Below are 26,007 nucleotides of genomic sequence, written 5' to 3' on the forward strand. Positions count from 1 at the left end.
CTTCAGTCTGTTTGGGAATTTATTTCTAATGACCTAAAATTAGGAAAGATGCATCACAGTGATCATATTTTCTAGACTGAAAATTGGTACAGATCCTGCACAACAAAGAGCCAGGGTGAGCACGACTGGCTGAAGGGACCAAGATGTATCCAACGGGCTTCAAACATATGGGCACTTACCTAGTAATCCCCTCCTTGGTATAGAAGACAGAGTAGGTAAGATTGTCTCCATGAGGATCTGATGCAGGTGTCCGCCATGTCAATTTGATGAAGCGGGTAGAGACCAGAGAGGCCACGACATCCCGAGGTGCTGAAGGCAGTGGTCCCGATGTAGCTGGTGCTAGATGGTCAGTAGTGGCACTGGTCAGTGAAGTGGGAGGCAATGTTGGGATGGCAACATCTTGTCATGTGCAAACATTGGGGAATATGAAGGGCAAACCACGACGGTTTTAAAAAAGAGAACAGAAAAAACAAAAAACAAAAAAGAAATAAACAAAACCACGATGGGAAATAAAATAAAATGAATAAACATAAAAAAGGCCATTAAACTGAAGTCTGACATGCAGGCCAGGGGGAATTACTGAAAACTAATGGGCGCTATTTAAGACACGTCACTGTTGAGCAGGCAGACGTTTTGGTCACTATAATGGTTGTGGGCAAGGGAGGGTGAAAGTTGAGAATAAACATCTCACAGAAGGACACAGCAGTGCCCAAGTAATTTTATTTAACCTGAAAGCAGCAGGCAGCATCTGTCCAACTTTGCATGTAAAAGCCTCATATATGATAAAACCTCAATATTTTCTACTTTATCAGAATGTGGACTAATGTGTGCAGTATGCATGAGCCTAGTTATATTCAACATAGGCTCCAGGCTACTGTGACCTCACTACAGAGCTGTGTGTGTCTTAGCTCTGCAGAGATTCAAGAGCCACAATTTCAACTTTATTCTAATATTAAACTTGGCATACACAGGGAAGTTTGACAATTTTCATCAGTTCGCTAAATTATAGTTCATTTGCTATCTTACTGATTCATTTAACTATGACAGTATAAAATCATGAACCAAAAATTCCAAAGCCACAAAAATGCAATATGTAGGAAGCTAATCTCTTTCTTACAGTTCTCACTGCAGTGTATATTACAATGGATGGCCTAGATGGAGCAGTGGAAAGTCAAAGTTCTGCCAGTCAAAAGCTCTGTTTGTATACCTATAGTCGTGGGTAACTTTATTACCTCCTGAGGCAGTCTTGTGGACACTTCTGATTTTACAAGTTTATTCCTAATATTGAACCTAAAACGTCCTTTAACTTGGGGTCAGAAAGCATAAGTTTAATCTCACAATTTTTAACTAAAGGAGTTCATTAGAATTGTGTCATAACCTTAATGAGGAAATTAAGAAGCAGAGAGGAAAACATGAAAATTCTTAACCCAGTCTTATTTCAATGAAATGGTATATGTAGCAACAACCCCTTGGAAATGTCTGTGAACTTCAAGAAATTCTAAAGTGAGGCAGTCTAAATAAATATGCCAGAGAGAATAAATTCTCAAAGGGAAAAGGCAGAGGAAGAGCAACCTAAAGTCTCTAGGTAGGTGAAGAGGGGGGAAGAGTAATCCAGTGGCTATCATTTACTGAACACTTTCTACACAGCACTCTAGATCTTTATATGACTCATCCAATTCTGACAACAACTCTAGAAATAGGTGCTATCATATATACTTCTACCTTATATGCAGAGACTGACATTTAAACGAGCTCACTTGTTCATCATAGGTCACACAGACTAAGTGCTAAAGTGCTAAAACCAATCCTGGTTTTTAATTTAAGAGGTTGTGATTTAGCCATTAGGAGTTCTAGTCCTGGCTGTGCCACTTACTAATTATGTCACCTATGGTAAATCAATTATTTTCTCTCACTGGTTCCTTTTCCTCTCCTTCTGAGGAATTTTAAGAGTGTGGAGTGCTATCAACATGTAAGACTATGAGGTCGTAGTTCAGATACAAGTCCACACTTCACTGGTACAAGTCAGGTCTGAATGGCCTCATCCTTATCCCTTTTATTTCAACAGATGTGCTGCCTCAAAGGACATAAATACCTCTCACTCACAGCTGTCAGAGTTCTTTTTCATATACTTTATTAGTTTATTCCCACAAACAATCCTATCAGGCGAAATGGCAATGACAGGATTAGAAGTTGGGTGACAGTTTAAAAAAAGCCAGCATGAGCACGACTGGGGTGAGGGGACCAAGATGAACTCCTTTAGTTAAAAAGGACCCCTGGGTTTCCAGTGTAGGAGAATGGGTGTTTAGGTGTCATTAACAGAGAAAGAGACAACAAATTGAGGGAGAGATGGTCAATTTGGTTTTGAACATGTGTCTAAAGGAATGATCCAACCTCTACAAGAGAAATGTATAAAAAGAAATTGGAAATGCGAATCTCTGATTTTTGTAAACTTTTTATTTTTAGTTTTTAATTTTTTTCATTTTAAAATATATTTTATTATTGATAGTATTACAGATACCTCCCATTCCTCCCACCCCCCAGGTCTTCACTGCCCTATTGCCTGTGTCCATGGGCTATGCATGTAAGTTCTTTCGTTTATCTCTTCTCATCCCTCCAACCCCATGTCGAGGTATGTCAGTCTGTTCCATGCCCCCCTGCTTTGGGTCTTATTTTGTTGGTCAAGTCATTTTGTTCATTAGATTCCACAAATAAGTGAGATTATATGATATTTGTCTTCCTCAGTGCATAATATTTTCCAGGTCCATCCATGCTGTCTCAAATGGTAGGAGATCCCTTTTTTACAGCTGCATAGTATTCCATAGTGTAAATGTCCTACAGCTGTTTGTAAAATTTAAAGTCACTAAACCCTTAAGAATGGCTCAAAGAGTGGCTTGAACACAGTCCTGCTTTGCTGCCTCGTTTCTGTGCCTGTCCAGAAACACACAAAGCTGCCTCCAAGTCTGACCCAACTCACCAAGCTAAATTTTCCCAACTATCTGCTGGCTGAAGAAGAGAGGAAGTTTGTAATGAGAGGCAATAGATCAGCTGTCGCCAACCTTTCGGATCTCACGGACCATCAGTGGTCCGCGGACCACTGGTTGGCAACCGCTGCAATAGATCATATTAGACTAAGATTTTGAGTACAAAGACCTTATGTTCAAAAGTTGACTCTGCCACTCCCTAATAATATAAAACTGGGCCAGTCACTTAGCCTCCCTACCCACATCCCAGGCTGATATGAACGAGATGATTATAAGTAAGAAAAGTACATATGGAAGCACACATCACTACCACAACAAATCTAAATGGCAACAAACACTAGAATATTAGGTATAAATGCAACTAGGAAGGGAATGTAAGTAGGGAGGACTAGGTGTTGGAAGTACATAATGGGTGATAATAGAAATGACTCAGGGATTAGCTTCCTGAACTTGTATAGCACACATGTGTAATTCTTTAATGGCATCCTGCATTTCCCACTTATATTTTTTCATGTTCACATTGTATCACTTGCACTAACCTGTAAGTTCCTTGAAGATAAAATCTGTATCTGTTTCATGCCTCTGTATATTTTAAATAATAAATGTATATTTATTGAATAAATGGAAGAAAATTCAGGGAGGATGTTAGTGCAGTGGTGACCACTGTTTCTAGAATCTCATTACATAAAGCAATATTCTAATCTTTTTAGCTGGTACAAAGTATATACAAATAATATTTTTATAATGATGTTATAATTTATCAGTTATACAGGAAAGTATAAATAATACTGGGTCACCATAAATGATTCCTAATTAGCCATGGGGGGAAAAATCCATGTTTACTGCAGTGCTCATGTTCAATACCCACTTATCCCCAGATTAGGTCAACTGTTGATATTCCATGTCTGGCTGAGCATGTAAAGGAAACAGTCTTATGTAACCCCAGAGAATCAAATGGGCAGCTAAGTTATACCAGGTTCAATGGCACGATTATGTAGATTGGTTTGAGGAAGTCAACAAATCCTTTTTTTAAATTGATTTCAGAGAGAGGGAGGAATAAGATAGAAACATCAATGATGAAAGAGAATCATCGATTGGCTGCACCCAACCTGGGCATGTTCCCTGACCAAAATGGAACTGTGACCTCCTATAGGTCAATGCTCAACCACTGAGCCACACCAGCTGGGCCCCCTCTTCCCTTTTTGGCAACTATAAAACTGGACAAAACACTGTCAAAAACTAGGACCTGTCTTCAACCAGAATAAGGCAGGTCTTGGAAACCAGTGGCTTTGCTGATACTGCCAGAGGGGACTCATATGATATAGAGCATTATTAGTTCAAGTGGCAAGTAAATAGGACTGGTTGGCTCTGCTAGCCTGGGGTTGTAATTTGCAGGGGGTGGTGGTGGTTGGGGGGCAATGGATGATAGACTAATTGGAGATTTAATAGGGAGTTTGGTGAGGTGAAAAAGTGGTAAGAAGGCTTAATAAGCTCTTCATATAATCCAGGTAATTGAAAGCCATGTGTCTGTGCAGCAGAGACAGGAGCAGGCCCAAGCCACCCACACATCCTTGGCCGGTAGAACCTATGTATATGTTTGGAGGGAGTGAGAGAACCTGGCAGAAAGCAAAAGCCTAGGAAGCCTAAACAGTGACCTGAGTTTTTAATGCATTCCCCAAACCACACACAGATCCATCAGCTGAATGGAAGGCATACTGTCTTGAGCTACTTGAACACAATTTCTGACTGACATTTGGCTACACACGAATGTATACAAACACAGGGGTTACCCCTAGAAAACTAGGCAAGCTAAGCAGAAACATCAGTAGTTGCACATTGTGGGGGAAGATGTCACAGACTTAGCCCAGGCCAGCTACTACACAAACAAAAAAGAACAACTGCCCAGGTGCTATGATATATTATATAAAAGTATCCAATATCCAACAAAAAAATTAAGAGACATGCAAAAAAAAAAAAAAAAACAAACAAAAAAAAGTGTGGCCCATACTCAGGGAGTAAAAAAAGGCAGTCAGTAAAAATGTCTTGGAGAGTCCTCAGATATTACATTTAACAAAGACCTCAGAGCAGCTATTAAAATGTGTTTAAAAAAGAAAAGGAAATAATCAGGAACTATGCAGGGTCTGAGATTTTACTTTATGTGTTAACATGACAGTTATTACTATGGGTACTGGCAAAGGCATAAGTCTTCGGCAGAGACAAAGGACTTTATTACTCAGGGCAATGGCAGCAGCCAGTGCCTCTTGTTTGTTTTGTGAGTTCTCCATGCCCCCAAGTCCCATGAAGGCCATGCAAAGGCCCAGGATGGATACTTACACATGCAGTAAGTTGTTACAGGAGAAGGACTCTGGACTTGAGCGATTTACCACTTTTATAGCAAGGGAAAGCAACCCCCTCTACCCCCAAAGAAGGGGCCTGCTGTGGATATCTCACTTAATTCTGCTGTGGTCAGAAACATACTTTGTATAACTTCAGTCTTTTTAAGTTTATTAAGACTTGTTTTGTGTCCCATCTTATGGCCTATCCTGGAGATGGTTCCATACAATATGTGCCTGAAAAGAATCTATACCTGTAGCTGTTGGGAGGAGATTCTATAATGTCAGTTAGGTCAAGCTGGTTGACAAGAGTTGTTCAAGTCATCGATACTCTTAACTTTTTCTAAGTGTTTTAGCAGTTTTTAAGAGTGGGATATTAATATCTCCAACTATTATCACTGAATTGTATATTTCTTCTTTGAATATAACAATTATACATGCATATGCATTTAACAACAGAAATCTGGGAAAACCCCAAATATTTGGAAATCAAAGAATCCACACCTGAATAACCCAAGGTCAAAGAAGAAATCACAAGAAAAAACTTTAAAATATTTTAATTGAATGAAAATACAACATATTAAAAATTATGAGATGTACCTAAATCTGTGCTTAGAGGGAAATTTAAATACCTTTATCAGAAGAGAAGTCTCACATATATTACCTAAGCTCACACTTTATCAAAGAGTATTTCTTAAGTGTTCTCTTACACACAGAAAAAGGTAATTGTGAAGTAAAGGGCTGTTAATTAACTTGATTGTATGACTCCTTTCACAATGTATATATACATCAAATCATCATGTGTCTAATTTAAATATATTACCATTTATGTGTCAATTATGCCTCAATAAAGCTGGGGAAAAATTTAAATTTTAGCCAAGTTATTAAAAAAATATACGAGACTGACTAAAAATTAAGAGAAGACATAAGTTACAAAATTCAAGAATCAAAGAGGAGACAATATTACCAACCATATATTAAAAAATTATAAGGGAATATTATAAACAAATTTATGCCAATAAATTAGACAACTTAGAGGAAACAAAAACTTTCTCAGAAAGACAAAAAAAAATGTACTCAAGAAGAAAGAGAAATCTGTTCAAAACTATAATATATAGAGAAATTTAATTACTAAGAAAAATGTTCCCATAAAGAAAAGTCTAAGCCCAGGTGGCTTCATTGGTGAATGGCTTTCAAATATTTTTAAAAAGAAATAATACTAATCCTTCACAACTCTTTCAGAAAATAGAGGAAAAACACTTCCAACTCATTCTGTGAGGCCAGTATTACTTTGTAATAAAAGCCAGACAGATATTGCAAGAAAAGAAAACTAAAAATCAATATCCATCATCAACACAGACACAAAATCCTTAACATAATATTAGCAAACCATATTTGGTAACATGTTAAAAGGCTTATACACCACAATCAAGTAGATCTTACCATAGGAATTCAAGACTAGTTGAACATCCAAAAATCAATTTAAAACTACACATTAAGAGAAAAAAAGCAACTACTGATCATCTCAATAGATGCAAAAAAAGCAACTACTGATCATCTCAATAGATGACAAAAACCAAACACCTATTTATGATTAAAAACTTAATAAACTAGGAATAGAAGTAAAAAAACATCTACAGTGAACATTATACCTAATGCTTTTCCCCTAAGGTTAGAAACAAGACAAGGAAATTAGCTCTCATTTCTTATATTAAGCATTGTACTGGAAGTCCTAGCCAGTGCAAGAAGGCAGGAAAAAGAGAGTGATAAAGATTAAAAAAGAGAGAAGCAGCACTGTTTTTATTTGTAGATGACACAGTTATCTGTGTAGAAAATCCTAGTGAATGTACAGGGGGAGAAAAAAACATCTAAAACCAATAAATAAGTTTAGCAAGGCCATATGGTACAAGGTCAATATACAAAAACCAACTGTATTTCTATATATTAGGAATAAAAAATCCAAAAATGAGATTATAATAGCATCAAAAAAGAATAAAATACTTACAAATAAATCTAACAAAAGAAGTGTAAGATTTGTACTCTGAAAACTACAATACATTGCTGAGAGAAATTAAAGAATATCTACATAAAAATCTAAATAAATAAATGTTCCCGGATTAGAAGACAATGACTACTAAGATGACAAGCTCCTCTTAAATATAATAGGAAAACAAAAGACCTAAATAGCCAAAACAATTCTGAAAAAGAAGAAAAGAGTTACATTACCCAATTTCAAAGCTTACTATAAAGCTCCAGTAATCAAGACAGTCTAAGATTGGCATATGATAGGCATACAGATCAATGGAAGATAAAAGTCTAGAAATAAATTCCTATGTTTATGGTTAACTGGTTTTTGGCCAAAGTGTCAAGAAATTTCAATGTCTGAAGAACAGTTTTTTTAACAACTGGTGCTGGTACAACGATGTATCCATATGCAAAGTAATGAACTTAGGTCCTCACTTAACACCATGCACAAAAATTAACTCAAAATGGCACACAAACTTAATGGAAGGAAGTACAGGAGAAAGTCTTTGTGCCTTGGGTTAGAACAGTATTCTTACACATGACAACAAATGCAAAAGATGTAAAAGAAAAAAATTGATACACTGAATTATATTCAAAATAAAACTTATGCATTTAACTTACATGCATATATGCATAACCCATGGACACAGACAATAGTGCTGTGAAGACCTGGGGAGGGGGCAGGAGTGCGGTGGAGGGGGTCATAGAAATATTAAAGAATAAATAACAGCAAATTTTAAAAAATAACAAAAACCAAAAAGACTTACACATTTTAAGAAAAGCGCAACTAATTGATAAGTAGAAAATATTTCCAAATTATCCTAAATAATAAAGAGGTAATAAGCAAATTGACCATCACTCCAACACACAAGATGGCCACCCCCATGTGGACACAAGATGGCCACCACAAAATGACCAGCAGAGGAGGGCAGTTGGGGGTGACCAGGCCGGCAGAGGAGGACAGTTAGGGGGACCAGGCCTGCAGGGGAGGGTAGTTGGGAGGGACAAGGCCTGCAGGGGAGGGCAGTTGGGGGCGAACAGGTTGGCAGGGTAGGGCAGTTAGGGGGACCAGGCCTGCAGGGGAGGGCAGTTAGGGGCAACCAGGCCGGCAGGGGAGGGCAGTTGGGGGCGATCGGGCCGGCAGGGGAGCAGTTAGGCGCCGATCAGGCAGGCAGGCAGGTGAGCGGTTGGGAGCCGGCAGTCCCAGATTGTGAAAGGGATGTCCCAGATTGGAGAGGGTGCAGGCTGGGCTGAGGGACACCCCCCACCCCCGTGCACGAATTTTGTGCACCGGGCCTCTAGTATATCTGATAAATGACTTGAATATATAATTTAGACTATATATTCAGAACCAGAATACGTAATTAACTTTTATAAATCAATAAAGCAAATAATTTAAAAATGGGCAAGACTTAAACAGTCAGTCATTTCACCAAAGAAAACATACAAATGGCTAATAAACACATGAAAATGTGCTCAACATCAATAGTCATTAGGGAAATGTGAATTAAAACTATAGGGAGCCCAGCCAGTGTGGCTCAGTGGCTGAGCATTGACCTATGAACCAGTAGGTCATGGTTTGATTCCTGTCAGGGCACATGCCCAGGTTGCAGCTTGATCTCCAGTGTGAGGTGTGCAGGAGGCAGTCAATCAATGATTCTCTCTCTCCTTTCCTCTCTGAAATCAATAAAAACAAACAAATAAATAAACTACAGAGATACCACTACATACCCTCTAGAATGGTTATAGTCAAATAGGATACACAATATTAAGTGTTAGTAAGGATGTGGAAAAACTGAAATATTGGTGGGAATGTATTAAGTCTTTCAACTGATGAACATGAATTGTCTCCATTTATTAGTCAAATCTTTAATATCTTTAAAAATGTTTTAGTTTTCTGTGCATGAGTTTTGCACTCCTTCTGTTAACTTTATTCCTAAGTATTTTATGCTTTTTGATGCTATTATAAATGAAATTTTCTTAATATCAGTCTCAGATTATTCACTACAAGTATACAGAAGTATAAATGATTTTCATATACTAACACTGATTCTTGCTGAACTCATTTATTTATTTGCCAGAGGAAAACAGCATTTATTCTACACTGATAAAGGGCAAACTCTTTACAGTAGAATGACAACTAATTAATACACAAAAAATGATGTAGTTAGAAAATTACAATTTTGTAAACATCACAGTAAAAATGTTTTTCAGATAAGAATCATCAAAGGGTGCTAATCTAGGTGGGGCAGGTTTGATGAGAAATAGAATATCAACATGGTCTCAAAAATTTCTCCTCACAAATTAACCACTAACTGCAAAGGAAAAACAATAATTACACAGTGACTGGCCACATCTGTCCTAAGTGATCAGAGTGAACATTACCAATAAGGCACAAAAGGATGTTCTGTGAGTCTGGATGCGACATCACTCATAGTATTTCAACCCACACTACATAACTTGAATTTAAACATAAAGAAATATTGGGAAAGGCCAAAGTAAAGGATGTTCTATGCTTTAACTGTCCTATATTCTTCAAATACATTAATACTAGAAAAGACAAAGAGAGGCTAAAGAGTCATGATAAAGTAACACATGATCCTGAACTAGAAACTGTAATAAACAAACAAACAAACAATTGAACAAATGAAACTGGAAAGGGACTGTAGACACGAGTACTGATATCAATGCTAAGTTCCTGAATTTGATAACTGTACCTAGTATGCTTGTTCTTATGAAGTACAGATATAGTATTGAAGGGTAAAGTGTATGATGTCTGCAGTATACTCTCAAATGGGTCAAGGAAAAAATACATAAAAAGAGATAGAGAGAAAATGATAAAGCAAATATGAGAAACATTTTAAGAAGTCAAAGTGCAGAACAATGTATATATTTCTTCTATTTAAAAATCCTTAAAACAAAACCCATGTGTATATGTAGATATATATTTCTAGGATACTAAAATTACCTGTACTCCCCAGCTAAGGAAACTTGGAGCTAAAAATATTAGGTGGTTGGCATGAGGCTATAAAGAGTTAAGTCTCTCTTTTCTCAACCTTCAGTTCTACTCCACAGGGGGTGTGTGTGTGTGTGTGTGTGTGTGTGTGTGTTGGGGGGGGGGCATTATTAATAGCTTTCAGATGTTTTCTATGTATATACCCAAACTTATGCATATATAGTATATAGGATTCTTATATCATTTTGATGGCTACATATTCTAATAATGCACTGAATAAGTGTTCTATTGATATTTAAGTTGTTTCTAATATATATTTGAATATAGTCTGAGATTTTTAAAAATAGCTTATTTCATCACTTTAACATTTACTTTAAAACTATGTTTGCCCTTAATTCTATCATCTTATTTAATGTTATAGTTTCTGTTTATTATCCCTTCTTTTAAAAAATATTTTATGTTCATGTTTTGTTTTCATCTAATAGTCTATTGAATATATGGCAGTCATATTATTACTTCAATAATATGAAGATTTATAATACTTGTATCCTGACCTCAGGTTTAATACTAACGAAGGAGGCCACTCAAGGCATAAATATGAAATGTGAGTTGTGCAAGTCCAGATCTTGGTTAGTACCTGAGAAATGTACTTTTCCCAAAGTTGGATGACCCAACTTTTGCTTGTTAATCCTCACCTAAGGATATATTTTTTCCCATTGATTTTTAGAGAGAGTGGGAGGGGGAGAGACGGAAACATCGATGTGAGAAAGACACATCGATTGGTTGCCTCCCACACAAGCCCCAACAGAGCCAGGGCTGGGACCAAGCTGGAATCAAGCCTGCAACTGAGATAGTGCCCTTGATTGGAATTGAACCCTTGGCCCTTCAATCTGCAGGGCTGGTGCTCTATCCACTTAGCCAAACTGGCTAGGGTGGCCAACACAACTTTTAATGTATCTGGGCCACTCTCTAACTGGGTTCCTTTTGTTGATTTTAACTAAAAGTCCCAAATTGATTAAAGTATGAGAAGATACTTCCTGACTTCACAGTTATTGCTATTTATTATATTTTACATTATCCTTGTGATTTTTCTAGATATTAATAACTACATATCTGTTGTTCAAAATACCCGAGCTTAAAAAAATAGATCAACCTATCTGAAGTCTTCACAAAATTAAACTGTCCAGAAATTACTTACAAATGCAATTAGTCATCAAAGGACCCAAGGCATAAGTGAATTATACAGCTCTCTAGGCCAAATGTAGTAAAAGTCTTTGTTTCTTAAAAAAAAAAAAAAGATTTTAATTATATTAGTTATGCTGGTTTCTTTCCCTTCTGACACTTGAGTTCACTCCTCAAAATAAAAGATTTGATCGTATCATTCCCTAAAACTACCTACAGAATAAAGTCTAAACCCCTCTGCACAGTGTTGAAGATCCTCCACAGACTGGTACCATCTAGCTTTCCAGTCTTATTTCTAGGACATGCTGTGCCCTAGGTTTGCCTGGTTACTGAACAAAAATGGACCTTTTGGATTCTGTACCAATGTTCACACTGCTATTATGTTTAGAGCAATAAAGACCAAGTAAATCTTACCCAAGTCAAAGGCAACTCAAAAGTCAGAAAAGGTATAACACTTTCAAAGTCTTAACATCAAAAACACTGTTAGCTTTTACCTGCTGCTCAAACACTTGGCAGGGCTTCACACTGGCGCTTTCACGGAAACCTCAAGACCTCAACAGGCTCTGAGTGGGACTAACTGAAGTCATTCATGTGAGATCCTGAAGAGGGATTGCTTCTCCTTTATGTTACTTGAGCAAATCATCAGTGGTATTCTTCATTTTTCTAAGAAATCACTTTCAAAATTCAGCTACACTGTGGTTGATGGCTCCAGTTTTAATGATACATTAGACTAGTGACTGATAAAGTGTCACCTTTAGTATTTTATAATCCTGTGTTTAACCTTTTCTAGGTAGACATTATTAATTTCTGTGCTGGGCATGCTGCCCTTGGTTAAGTGGATCCAATTATCTTAATTTGACACCCACTTAGTAGGCACATTTAAGCTTTCTTTTGAAATACTAATTGTATTCCCTTTTCATAATCTTCCTTTGAAAATCAGTTTTAAAATTTCTTTCAAACTCTTCTGAATTCTTTCAAAGGGTAAGAAAGTGTGTTGGGGAAATGTCTATCCTTCCATGCTTTATGTGAGGGAATTTACTAAACTGGTACTTCCCAGGAACTCTCACAGCAGCTCTCAACATAAAAACCATGTGAACAAAAGGACAATTCCAAAAAGCACTTCTTTTGGGAGATGTTAACAGATGAGAGAGAGAGAGAGAGAGAGAGAGAGAGAGAGAGAGAGAGAGCGCGCGAGAGAGCGAGAGAGCGCCAGCCCCTGCACCAACTGGCCACCGACTCCAGCTTTTCTGTGGATCAGCCTGGTGGCATATTGGACCTGACCCCCTGATCCACACCCACCTCCAGGAGAAGTTGTCACCCCCCTACATCTCCCCTCAAGAGTTAACCCAGAATGTAGGCCAAATGTTCAAACAGTTCAACAAGCTGACGGAGGACAAGGCAAATGTACAATCAATCATTGGCCTGCAGTGCTTCTTTGAGACTCAAATGAGGCCTTTAGTGACACCAAGTTCTCTGCTGAGTTGGTGGAGCCCCCACCACTGAGCCTGCCTGGTGCTGGCCTGAGCTTCCAGGAACTGTCCAGTGGCCCTGGTGATGGCCCCTGAAGCTGGGCCCCAGAGTCAGCTCAGCCTGGATGTGTCCTATCACCCCCCTGCTCTTCCCCTCTGGTGGTCTGTCTCCCACTCCTTGGTAGCCCCATTTCCCAGCCCCTCACAATACGGTTTTTACTTCTGTGGATTTAATAAAAACTTCACAAGTTCAAAAAAAAAAAAAAAAGAAAAGAAAAAGAGAGAGAGAGAGAGAGAGAGAGAGAGAGAGAGAGAAATCCTATTTGGCAGATTGTGGAGATCTGCCATGCTTATTAGCATGTTAAAGACTCTGGACAATTCTACAGGAGAAAAACCTGTTGAGTTTGTTAACCTGGCATTTCTCATTCTTAATTAATCATGCAATCTCTTTATCCCCAAACTAATCCAGTTTGGGCAATCCTGCACTAAATGATACCTGAGATAGTGTCTAGCAGAGAGCTCCTTTAAAGAACCTCTGCCTGAAAACCTCCAGTCACTGCTCAACTACTTCTGTAAGCAGTCTATTTCATATTTGATTTTAAAATCCAAATGTAATAAGCTTGTTATAAAAGTAAGTTATACAATACAGAAGTATATAAAGGAAAAGGACTAAAGTTCCACTTTTCATCATTTCCAAAATACCACTGTTAAGTTTGGTGTACATTCTTGCAAATATTTTCCTTTTCAATGATGCACTTATATATACACATAGATATAAGAATGGAGTGATACCAAACATGTTGCTTTGAAAACTGTTGAATTATGTATTAATGTCTTTAAGAGTTTCCTTGTCAGTGTGTATAAACAAACCTCATTATTCCCAATTGCTGCATACTACTCCATTATGCAACTATATCACAATTTATTTAATCATTCCCTTATTATTACTTACATTTAGACTGTTTTCATCATTTATTTATTTTGGCTACTACAGGCATTGGTTCTGGAAACTTCCCTATACAAGTGCCTTTGTGCATGCACATGTGTAAATATTTCTGTAAGATGTAGTCCTAAAAGTGAAAATGCTGAGCCAAAGGATTGTGTATCTGAAAGCTTGAGAGATGATGCAAAATAATCTAAAAGGCTACTTTGGCCTCAATTTTAGGACACAGGGCCAATACATTCTGTGTTCACCATTTTATAAATACTAGCAAACAATAGCAGGACAAGAAATAGGAATTTAGACAAAGCTAAGAGATATCTGTAATTCTAACCCAAAATATATGAAAAATGTGGACAGAAGAAAAGCAAATTAATTAATGGAACAGAGACAATCTAAGTGCCTCAAAAGGGACAGAAAGATGAGACTCAAACCAACTGACCATGAGAAACTGGCAGCACTTCAGGAGACAGGGATGATATGGTCAAGGTGGTGTTTTCCAGATCTCTCCATTGTAAAATTATGGTAGTGGAAATAGGAGCTATTAACCTCCACCTCACCACTGGAGACAGGAGGTTTACACTCAGGAGAAACTAAGTCAGGCAGGTTCTGGGCTCAGAGGTGACCAACAGGGAGGGATTAAAACCACATACTAAAATATAAAACTCCTGCCCTGGCCAGGTGGTTCCGTTGGTTGAAAAGTCATCCAATACTCCTGTGGGTTCAATCCCTGGTCAGGATGCATATGGGAGGCAACCAATTAATGTTTCTTTCTCACATCAATGTTTCTCTCTCTATTTCTATTTCTCTCTCTCTCTCTCTCTTTGTATATACACTGTAACAGCTGATAGCTCAATTTTGAAAATCAAGTGTATTTTAAATAAACACTACCTTTATAATGATTGAAAGTGTATGTATACATATTTTGGGACACCCTATATATGAAACTCCTGATCTCCCTCCTCAACGAGTTCCAGAAGACTGGCAACCAAGGCTTTCTATTTCTATCACTAGGCAGAAAATTGAAGCATCCCTGTCTGGATAAACTAAACAGAAGCAGAGAAGACTTATAAATATTGCTATCTAGTTAGGTCCTAGCAATAATAATAAAAAAGATTAACTACCTAAATTGTTCTATAATAAAAACTGAGTAGTTAAAAAGCTTCACCTGCAAAATTTAAGAAAGACAAGATATCTGCACATCTTCAAGGTGTATCTCCTAAAATACTAATTACAAAGAGAAAAATCCTAACTTTACAATAAAGAAATCTGAAAGATACCACCATAATCATGTGATCAAGTTGACATTACCAAATAATAATACATTAATATCACCCCTGATATAGATGTGCTGAAAATGGCGTATGGGCTTGGCCAGCATGGTTCAGTGGTTGAGTGTGTCAACCTATGAACCAGAGGTCACAGTTTTATTCTGGGTCAGAGCACATGCCCGGGTTGCAGCTCAATCCCTGGTAGGAGGTGTGCAGGAAGCAGCTAATCAGTGATTCTCTCTCATAATTGATATTTCTATTTCTCTCTCTCCCTTCCTCTCTAAAATCAATAAAAATATTTTTTTACAATAAATGAATGAACAAATGAATGAATGAATGCAATGTGGGAACCAAAACCAGATCCTAGGCAAACAAAAGGACGTTAGTGGAAAAACTGGTGAAATCAGAATAAAGTTAGGAGTTTATAGTTAATTAACATCAATTACTTAGTTTTGCTTACTGTATCACAGTTATATAAGATGTTAACATTACAATGAAGTTGGGTGAAGAGTATTCTACAGGAATTCAATGCACTATTTTTGTAACACTCCATTAATTCTAAAATTATTTCAAAATAAAGTTTTTTCAAAGGCCCATCCTATAAAGAGCTTTCAATACTTTTTAAATAGCACATTCTTAATTGCCAGACTACTTTCAAGTATTTGAGTGCAGTTCTCTTCTTTTGATAAAATTTTCCACTTCTTTCTTCTGTTTCCTTTATAATATAGTTTCAAAACCTTTCTATAAACTCTTAAAACGAAGTGGCTAAAACATACATAACGATGCTTTAAAAAAAAAAAAAATCCTCACCCAAGGATATGTTTCCATTGACCTTAGAGAGAGAGAGAGAAACATCTATGTGAGAGAGAAACATTGATCGGTGGCTTCCCACACGTGCCCAGATTGGGGATTGAACCAGCAACCTGGGTATGTGCCCTGACTGGGAATTGAAACCGTGACCCTTTGATGCACAGGATGACGCTCCAACTGAGCCACACTGGCCAGGCTCATAAAAATGCTATTAATATTAGTCATTATAATCAAAGATTAAAATAATTAATGGCATCTCTATCACATTAAAGAGACATACTGAGCTAGAAATAATCCATAGGTTATCCAATTTCTCACATATAACACTGTTGAAAATTAATTATATCCAGTTTGTAAAGAGTTATCTAATAAGAATGTTCTACTTGTGTAGAGCTGTGATAACAGTGATTATATTAGCATTAATTAATGTGAACCGAGGCAAACCAAGATGGCAGCGTAAACTTTGGTACTTACCACCTCCCACAACCACATCAAAATTACAACTAAAATAGAGAACAACCATCATTCAGAATCACTGAAATCTCGCTGAATGGAAGTCCTACAACTAGAGAAGTAAAGAATAAACCACACTGAGACAGGTAGGAGGGGCGGAGGCACGGAATGGGCTGTTCCAATAGCTATGTGTGGTGGTTTTTTTTCATTGGGAGGGATATCGCCACTGCAGAGGCCTTCAGTGAGTAGCAAGGGGTCCTAACCCCACACCAGACCTCCAACCCAGGGTTCCAGAGCTAGGAAGAGAAGCCCCCATAACTTCAGGCTATAAAAACCAGTGGTGATTGTGGCTGAGCGACATGGAGGCTGCTGGACTCCCAGGCAGTTCTTCTTAAAGGACTGGCACACAGATATACACGGACTTGCTCCCTCTGAGCTCCAGCTCTGGGGCTGTGGGTTGAGGGGACCCAGGGACATACAGAGAGGAAGCAGATTGTCACTGGCATCAGGGCTGGAACTCGGGGATGGCTTTTTCCCATACAGGGGTGCTCGCAGGGGTCATTGTTCCTATGCTGATACCTCCCCACTGCAGAGATGATTGGCAGCCATATCTGTTTCCATCAGCCTGGCTCATACTATTCCCTCTGCCCTGGTTATTCCCTGAGACCCCGCAACATTGAACTTGCAGCCCCACCCAAGCTGTTTGCAGGGGCTTTTTCATATGAAAGGCCTGTCCTGGCTTAGGCCTTAGAGTTAGACTTTCTTAAAATTTCTCTAAGCAGCAGCAGCTGAACTCAGTGTGACCCATACCTATCAATAAGAGGCCCAACACCAACACCTGTAGCAGCCTCATCTGGGCACTTCTAAGCCAAACACAGTGGCTGACTTTGCACCTCCTGGAAAGCCCGAGTCAGTGCACCTAGTGGACAGCTTCAGACCATACCAGATTACACCTCCACACATCCACAAGCGATACACTCAAGGGGAAGACTCAGTGAGCACCAAAGTGGCACTGAAGCAAGTCCTGCTCCACAGGGATGTCTCTGGCATAGCAGCTTTTCCACTATAGTCACAGCTGGTCCTCACAGTTTACTGGCCTGGAGGCCAATTCCTCCCAGTGACACCAACAAGAGTCAAAGCTCAACTACAACAAAACTGTGCACAGAGCCCACACAGGGGCACACCTAGAGTGCTCGGCTTGGGTGACTGGGGAGTCTGAGCCACTGGGCCCTATAGGACACCTACTGCACAAAGCCACTCTACCAATTCCAGGAGACATAGCAGCTCTACAATTTCCTCAAGAAAATGGAACAGTTTCTATGTCATTTTATAAAGAAAGCATTATCCTATTATCAAAACCAGACAGACATTACCAGCAAACCAAAATATCTCATGAACACAGATGTAAAGATCCTTAAGAAAACGTTAGCAAATGACTGAATAAATGAATAAATGAGGGAGAACATATAAATCTCCCATGCAGAAGAATCCTAAAGTTTGTGTAGATACCCTGTCCATAAAGAGGTGGATTCTAACTCCCAGCTCTTTAAGTGTGGGTGTGTGCAGTGACTGCCAAAGTGTACAGTATGGAAAAGGAAAAAAAGGATGCTACTGCAGAGACGCCTGAGAAGCACGACCTCAGCGAGGTAACCAGGGTCAACATCCACAGTGATTAGTCATGTTGATAAATATATACTCTTAGTATGATGCAATGAGAATGGAAATCCTCCTCCAAAAGAATCCATATTCCCAGTACAATCATGAGAAAAATATCAGACAAATCTTAAATGGAGGACATTCTAAAAAATACATAACCAGTTCCCAGGTCATCCAAAACAAGGAGTCTGAGAAACTGTCACAGCCAAGAGGAGCCTAATGAGCTGTAATAACTAAATGTAATGTGGTATTCTGGATAGTATCCTGGAACAGAAAAAGGACATTGAATTAAAAACTAAGGAAATCTGGCCCTGGCTGGCATGGCTCAGTGGTTAGAGCATTGGCCCACACACTGAAGGGTCATAGGTTCAATTACTGGTCAAGGGTACATACCTGGTTTGTAGGTTCAATCCCCAGCCCTGGTCGGGGCGGGAGCGAGAGGCAACTAATCAATGTGTTTCTCTCACATCGATGTTTCTCTCTCTCTCTCTCTCTCTCTCTCTCTCTCTCTCTCTCTCCCCCTCCCTCCCTCCCTCCCTCTCTGCCTCCTTCTCCCCTCCTTCCACTCTCTCTAAAAATAAATGAAAAAAAAACATCCTCTAGTGAGGATTAACAAAAAAGTAAAAGTAATAAAATAAATAAAAACTAAAGAAATCTGAATACAGTATGGACTTTAGTTAATAAAAAAATTAATGTTATTTAATTAACTGTTACAAATGTGTCATACTAATAGGTGTTAACAATATTAACAATAATCCCCTCTGTAGCTATCTTCATAACTTTTCCATAAGTCTAAAACTTCTAAAACCAAATGCTTACTTAAAATATGGCCATAAAAGCAAACTGGACCCAAATAAAGGTAAAATTAGTGGACTAGAAAGTTATTTTGCCAGAACAAAACACTCAAAGACAAGAAGTAGCATGTAAAGGAAAAGTCAAATCTATACTAATAAAAGCCTAGGTGGTCCTCGCACCCTTGTGTGACACCGCCACAAGATGGCTGCATGCACAGTGGAGGCGGGGCCCGGTGGCCGCTCAGTGTGGTGAGGCCTGGGGGTCCCACAGCTCCGCGCAGCGTGGAGGAGGCCGGTCCGGCATCTCCGCTGCCTCGCACGGAGGAAGCAGGTTGCGGCAGGGGAGGGCAGTTGTGGGGGATCGGGCCAGCAGGGGAGGTCGGTAGTGGCCGATTGGGCTGGCAGGGGAGGGTGGTTGTGGCCGATCGGGCCGGCAGGGGAGCAGTTAGGCATGAATCAGGCTGGCAGGGGAGCAGTTAGGGAGCTATCAGGCTGGCAGGCAGGTGAGCGGTTAGGAGCCAGCAGTACCGAATTGTGAGAGGGATCCCAGATTGGAGAGGGTGCCGGCCAGGTTGAGGGACATCCCCCACCCCCCGCACGAATTTTGTGCACCGGGCCTCTAATAAGAGATAACAGAACAAGGAGCAAGAGCAATACATAACATCATAAAATTTGGCTGGACCTAAACAGATGTACATCTCTTTTTTAAGGGACTATTCCATAAACAAACAAACAAACTAATCCATGCTGGACAATATGAATTGGGATGGAGAAAGAAAGAAACCCATACCATAAAACAGCAAAATTTAAAGATAAAAGTTCCAAAAGCTTACAGAGAATAAAATAGGCATTATCTATAATAATAGTTCATTATCTATAAATGAACAAGCAAAACATTTCTATAAGTATGCTAAAAGATAATAAAACTTTCTATGAGAGCAAATATAATATTTTCAGATATGCAGTCTTGAAAATTTACTTCTCATACAATCTTTTTCAGAAATTTACTATAAAGCATACTCTAGCAAAATAAATTAAAAACAACAAGTCCAAGAAAATAGAAATTATAGTCCAAAGAATATACTTGAGGGAAGGCACAGTATACAAGAAGTATACTAATGTGATAACATTTTAAAATTCTTTGGTGAGGGGAAAGAGATCATGATTAACCTTAAGTGCTACTGGGAAAAAAAATGGCTAAGTACAAGTCAAAATTTTAAGGGTAACCTCATGATAAAAATTAAGATGGGTTAGCAGGACTCATAAGGACATAAAGACAGTAAGTGTAAAGCTGTCCAAAGTTGATGACCCTAAAACAAAAGGACATCAAAAGCTTGAAAATAAAAGAGCACAAAATATTAATCAGGCAATGCTATTAAAAAGAAAGCAGATATAGTAATGCCAATATTAGACAAAATATAATTGAGGACAATAAGATTTAATCAGTTTCTTGCTAAGATAAATACCATGTTTTATTCTAAGGGACACTTTTTCACATTTTTATGTCTCTGAAATCAGGATGCATTTTATAATCTAAGGCATCTTAGATTTGATGAAACCTAGTAATCCACCAGGAAAATAAATGATTCCTAATGCATTAACAACATAGCTTCTGAAAATAGAAAGCAATAATAGAAACACAAGAATTGAACAAATCTATACTCATACCTTTCTTAAAAATATTTTTTTCTTAGAAATTGGCAGATTAAGTAAACAAAAATTAGGTAAGGCTTGAAAGGAATTTATTAACACAATGAACAAGTTTGATCTAATAGATATTTATAAGCAATTAATATCCAGCAAACATAATACCCATAGAACTGACGCCAAAATACGGGCCATGAATTGTATTACAAAAAGAATTTCAAATTCCAATGAATTTAGAAATGTGGTTATCTGCTTACAGTAAGGGAACAGTAGGATTGACGAGCATGAAGTTTTAAAATAATTAACATGGAGGGAAGGGAGAGGGAGTAGATTAGAAAAACCTAATAGGATTTTCCAGCAGTCTGAGGACCAACTGAAGTTGGAACTTACAAATTTAGTATGGGTGTTCCTGGTTGTGAGAGAATAATATACTCCAAAATGAAATAACTTAAAGCTATACAAATACCTGAAATGTCCATCAGCACAGTTGCTGAACAGCTAGGAGACTGGTTAGGGGCACAATGCAATGTGAACATAAACTCACAAAAGTAGTTTGCCAAGGCTATGTGTTCTGAGTATTCAAACAACTTCAGAACAAGGGAGTAAGAGTTCCATGTCAATGGTCCCACAGACTTTATAGAGTTCCTCCTCCTAGAATTAAGTCCCAAAGATAGAGAAGAACTAATCTGATAATAGAGGAATGCACTCTATTGGAGAGTTTTAGTGGGTATGTATTCTGATAAGCAGTGAACTGCTGGTTTAAACTAATGACTTACATAAACAATTGAAGGAAGTTATAAAATAAAATGAACACAAAATACTCCTCCCATTCTGGCGGGCAGGAGAGATGTTTCGCTTTTAAGGAAGTCATCTGACATTTTCCTGATATCAAAAGCACAAATTTAAAAAGGTGTGCCAGATGCTAATGACGCACCTACCACAACAGTGAGCCCAGAAAAAAAGATAGCCTTCTCTCCTTTGATCCTAAATCAAAATGATGTCTCCTCAGTAAGATTCCAACCACCCAAGGGAAAGGAAAGACAAAATGTGTAAAGGTATATCTGCTCATTACCCATTTAGACCAATAAAAAGGGAAAACTTTGTTCCAATGTGCTTAATGACTTACACTAACTCTAATAATAACCAATTTTCAATGACATAAAGTCAAGAGATAAACAGCATTCACGTTTTTTTAAGATTCAGATTCAGAAGTCCAAATTCTAGCAACTTTTATTTCCTCGAATCGTGTAAAAAGTAACAGGATTCAAATAGTACCTAACCCAGAACTTTAACAAAATTATTTTACAAGAAACCACAATTACTCAAATTTGTGAAGGAGTGTAAAATGAAGAGGAACTCTAAAAATCAGAAGAACATCGTCACAACTGGAATCCAGCTAAAAAGGCTCTCATATCTTTTTATCATTTTTGGTCTACAATGTTCAGGTAACACTGTACAAGAGCAAACTCAAGAGAGAAATTCTGGTAGTAAACAAAGGTTGCTTTTTAAAATATCCATACCACTAAAATATTAGAACATACATAGTAGCTATGAGGCAGTAGCAGCATTTAAATGCTTATACTTTAGAAAAACATTTCTCAAATTGTGTCTCACATTTTACTACACTTCTTATTTTGGTGATCTCTTAAGTGGGCATTAATTGGAAGATATTCTCAATGCCAACAGCATAACCTAAAATGAAAATCACACTGATCCAGAATTGAAACTATATAAAATCAAGTCTATAAACAGCCAGATTGTCAGTGATGTCTTTCAGACCCAAATGATATTCTGCCAACTATGACATTATTGCATAATTTAGCATCTTTTAAAGATAGCCACCAATTAAAAGATGTTGAGACATACTATCTTCCTTCTGGTGTTTTAGCACTGCATAATGGATTCTTTCTTTATAACAAAATAATGGCATCAAATTCAAATTCAAGCTTGCTCTCTGATAATCTCTAAATCAATCTTTGTGTCCAGGAAAGTCATTTGCAGAATTTCTATTTAACTGCTAAACATAAAAAATGATAATTGAGGCACTAAGTTATTACCTGGATCTCACATGTCCTGGTCTTATGATTCATGACTTTTGGCAAAGATGAAATATTAAAGAAACTAATCATACTTTAATTATATTTCTACCTCTCCAGAGCTATTTAAAATCAGAGCAGTCATTGTAGCACAACTCAACAGTAATGGAGACAAAGTTTCTTAACCTAAGTAGACTAAGATCATAACCTTAGACTTACACAGAGAATCCTTCTATTTCTATTTGGTGTAAAATTTCAAACTTTTCCTTTTCCTTAAGTTTCCCAAAACTCACAAATCTCATTCTACCTTCCTTTGTAGGAACATCTACCTGACATTTAATAAATACTTACCATGTATGAGCCACTGAGGGATAAAAAATTCTCTTTTCACTGTCACCACCTAGTTAAGTGTCTTAAACATCACATCTGATTTGTACGAAGTTCTCCTAATGAGTATCACAGATTCCATATTTTCTTCTCTGAACCCACTAAACACAGCTCCTCTTAAAGTGCTACTTACTTCTTCCTGTACTTAAAAATTCATAATTATGCTGAGACAACAGACATAAACTAAGACTGTCTCAGGCACACTAGATGCATGGTCATCCTTATAAAGCAAGCATGTCAAACTCGCGGCCAGCAGGCCACATGCAAAAGGCATATGGTCTGCCGGCCGCAGAGTTTGACATGCTTGTTATAAAGAGATACATCTGGCCAACCTTGTTAATAAGTATAACCACAATAAACTTAAAAAGACTGAACTTTAAGTTAAAAGAGTATAAATTATCTTTGTCTTCAAAACATTTAACTTGCTAAAGTGGTAAAGTGAATTTTAACACTGAAAACCCAGGTTATTAGTCCTGACTTTGATGCTAACTAGTGATATAGGGCAAGTGACTGAACTGAGTGAGTCTCCAGTTCAGCTAGAGTAGATGCTCAGATCTCTAAAGTCCATTCTAACTCGACTCTTTGATTTTACATTCTCTTTCCCAATGGCCTACATAGTAGGGTCTCTGATAGGTGAATCTTGATTTACCTGTTGGTTTAACAAAAGCAATTTGCTTTTAATATCTGAATACACTACACCTGTGTTAGCATTTATATCACACTAGAGGCATGGTGTACAATTCATGCACGGGTGGGGTCCCTCGGCCTGGCTGGTGATCGGGACCGATCGGGGCGATCGGGGCCGTCTGGCCCAGTCCTGATAGAGGCCGATTGGGATGGCTGCCTGGGGGAGGGACCATGGGAGGTTGGCCGTGGGAGTGCACTGACCACCAGGGCAGCTCCTGCATTGAGTGTCTGCCCCCTGGTGGTCAGTGCGCATCATAGTGACCAGTCGACCGGTCACTTAGGCTTTTATATATATAGATGATTCATCTTCCAGGAAAAAAAAATGCTATAATAGCTGGCATTTGGAGATAGTTGCCAAAAACTCTTTAACAACCTATTTTTTCTTCCATAGCATTTTGTTTCAAAAAAAAAAAATTCAAAAAGTTTTAAACCACACTGAACAAAGTAAAAATCACTATGTTTAGACATGGTTGTTATATTTCTAACAGATAATTTTTATTTGGCTTTTCAAAAATTTTGTAATACATTGTTTGTCTTTTCCCCATCTTCAGACATAAACACAATTAACAAATTATTGTGCAGTTTTATAAAGTTCTCTTTCATATATAAGCATATCTACATTTATAGCCTTCTTTCTCACCTTACACAGATCTACCTTATTTTTTTACAGCTAAGTAGTCTTCCATGTATTTAATCACCCTGCTTATTAGTTGTACTGATTGCACTGTTTCCAGATTTAAGCCAGTCTAACATACATAAACCTCTCACTACAGACATATCTACAAAATACTGTTTAGTAAATTCACAGAAAAATATAATTTCACTTCTGCAAAAAAAAAACGTGTATATATAAATAAGTGTATATGTATTTGTAAGCATAAAATACACACAGAGGCTTCTTCTAATGTTCTGGCCTCAACTTATACATCCCATCAGAAAGGCCCTCTCTATGTATACTATTTAAAGTAACTTTCAATATACCCTCAATAATTCTTTACCAGAACATTCTTTTTATTTCCTTTAAGTAGACACAGAGCTATAATTATGTTGCTTATTTATTTACTTGCTTAATGTCTATCTCGGCTAACAGAACATAAGCACTGTGAGGGGCAGAGAATCATTGTCTGCTTGTTGGCTATTTCATCCAACCACTTAACACAATGAATATAGAATTTTATATAGCATACAGAATTTTGCTCAACAAATATTTACTAAATGAATAATTACATAGGCAATGTCTATTAACAAAGGTTACCTCTAGAAATTAAGATTAGGGAAAGGGTTAAAAGGTACATTTACTTTTATTTGTCAACTAGAGGCCTGGTGCACAAAATTTGTGCACTTGAGGGTACCCCTCAGCCCGGCCTGCGCTCTCTTGCAGTCTGGGAGCCCACAGGGAGTGGGCCTAAGCTGTCAGTCAGACATCCTTAGTGCTGCTGCGGAGGCGGAGGAGGCTCCCGCCACCACTGCTGTGCTCACCAACCGTGAGCCCAGCTTTTGGCTGAGCGGCACGGCGCTCCCCCTGTGGGAGTGCCCTGACCACCAGGAAGCATCTCCTGCATTAAACGTCTGCCCCCTGGTGATCAGTGCACATCATAGCAACCAGTCGTTCTGCCGTTTGGTCGATTTGCATATTAGCCTTTTATATAATAAAAGTGTAATATCAAATCAACTGAACTAAACAGCAGAATGACCATCCAGATAACCTTTTAGATGACCTTCTGGACGACCACACTATGACACGCACTGGCACCAGGCCAGCTAAGGTGAGTGCGATGCAACTGGTCGGGGGTTAGGAGACTCTGCCATGGCCCACAATCACCCCATAGAGGGAGGCCCAGGCTACCCTCTGCCTGGTGATCTATCTCAGAGCCCAGGCTTGGTGGGCAGGGCCTCCCTCTGCATGGCAATCAATCACGGAGCATCAGCCAGGTGAGCAGAGCCGTGATCAATTGCCTCAATGAGGGAGGCCCAGGCTACCCGACCAGCTATGCTGTGGTGGGTGGGCAGGGCCTCCCTCTGCTGGACAATCGATCTGGGGGCCCTGTGATTGATCGCCCCACAGAGGGAGGCCCAGGCCACTGGCCAGTGATGTTGTGGTGGGTGGGCAGGGCCGGCCTGCAATCGCACCATAGAGGGAGGCCCAGGCCAGCCAACCGATCGCACCCCATGCCTGTCACCCTCAGTGGGAGGCAACTGGTGGCGGGGGTGGGAGGCAGCACCGCACAGATGGAAAGCAGTGGCAGCGGCGGGGTGGGGCCAGCTGCTGGCAGCCGGGGGAAGGAAAACCCCAATAGGCCCTGATCCCTGGCCAGGCCTAGGGACCCTACCCAAGGGGTCCCAGATTGCAAGAGGGCGCAGGCCGGGCTGAGGGACATTG

General features: G+C 38.8%; 1 protein-coding gene and 1 long non-coding RNA gene across 10 annotated transcripts in view; one reads left to right on the plus strand and one right to left on the minus strand.

Moving 5' to 3' along the window:
* The window catches only part of NEO1 (neogenin 1), a 199,056-nt gene that overhangs the window by 87,700 nt on the left and 85,349 nt on the right, over positions 1-26,007 (minus strand). For 6 of the 9 annotated variants that reach the window (XM_014530453.1, XM_014530445.1, XM_014530447.1 and 3 more), the window contains exon 8: positions 180-399. In XM_014530453.1, the coding sequence (XP_014385939.1) occupies positions 180-399 (220 nt within the window). The remainder of the gene's footprint in view (positions 1-179; positions 400-26,007) is intronic. The other 3 variants (XM_014530454.1, XM_014530451.1, XM_014530448.1) reach the window with 1 other exon arrangement.
* The window catches only part of LOC106724163, a 13,887-nt gene continuing 8,448 nt past the window's right edge, over positions 20,569-26,007 (plus strand). Inside the window, exon 1 of the long non-coding RNA XR_001359914.1 lies at positions 20,569-20,579. This is a non-coding gene — a long non-coding RNA (uncharacterized LOC106724163). The remainder of the gene's footprint in view (positions 20,580-26,007) is intronic.

The sequence above is a fragment of the Myotis brandtii genome, unplaced genomic scaffold, assembly GCF_000412655.1.
Source record: "Myotis brandtii unplaced genomic scaffold, ASM41265v1 scaffold74, whole genome shotgun sequence".
Lineage (NCBI taxonomy): Eukaryota > Metazoa > Chordata > Mammalia > Chiroptera > Vespertilionidae > Myotis > Myotis brandtii.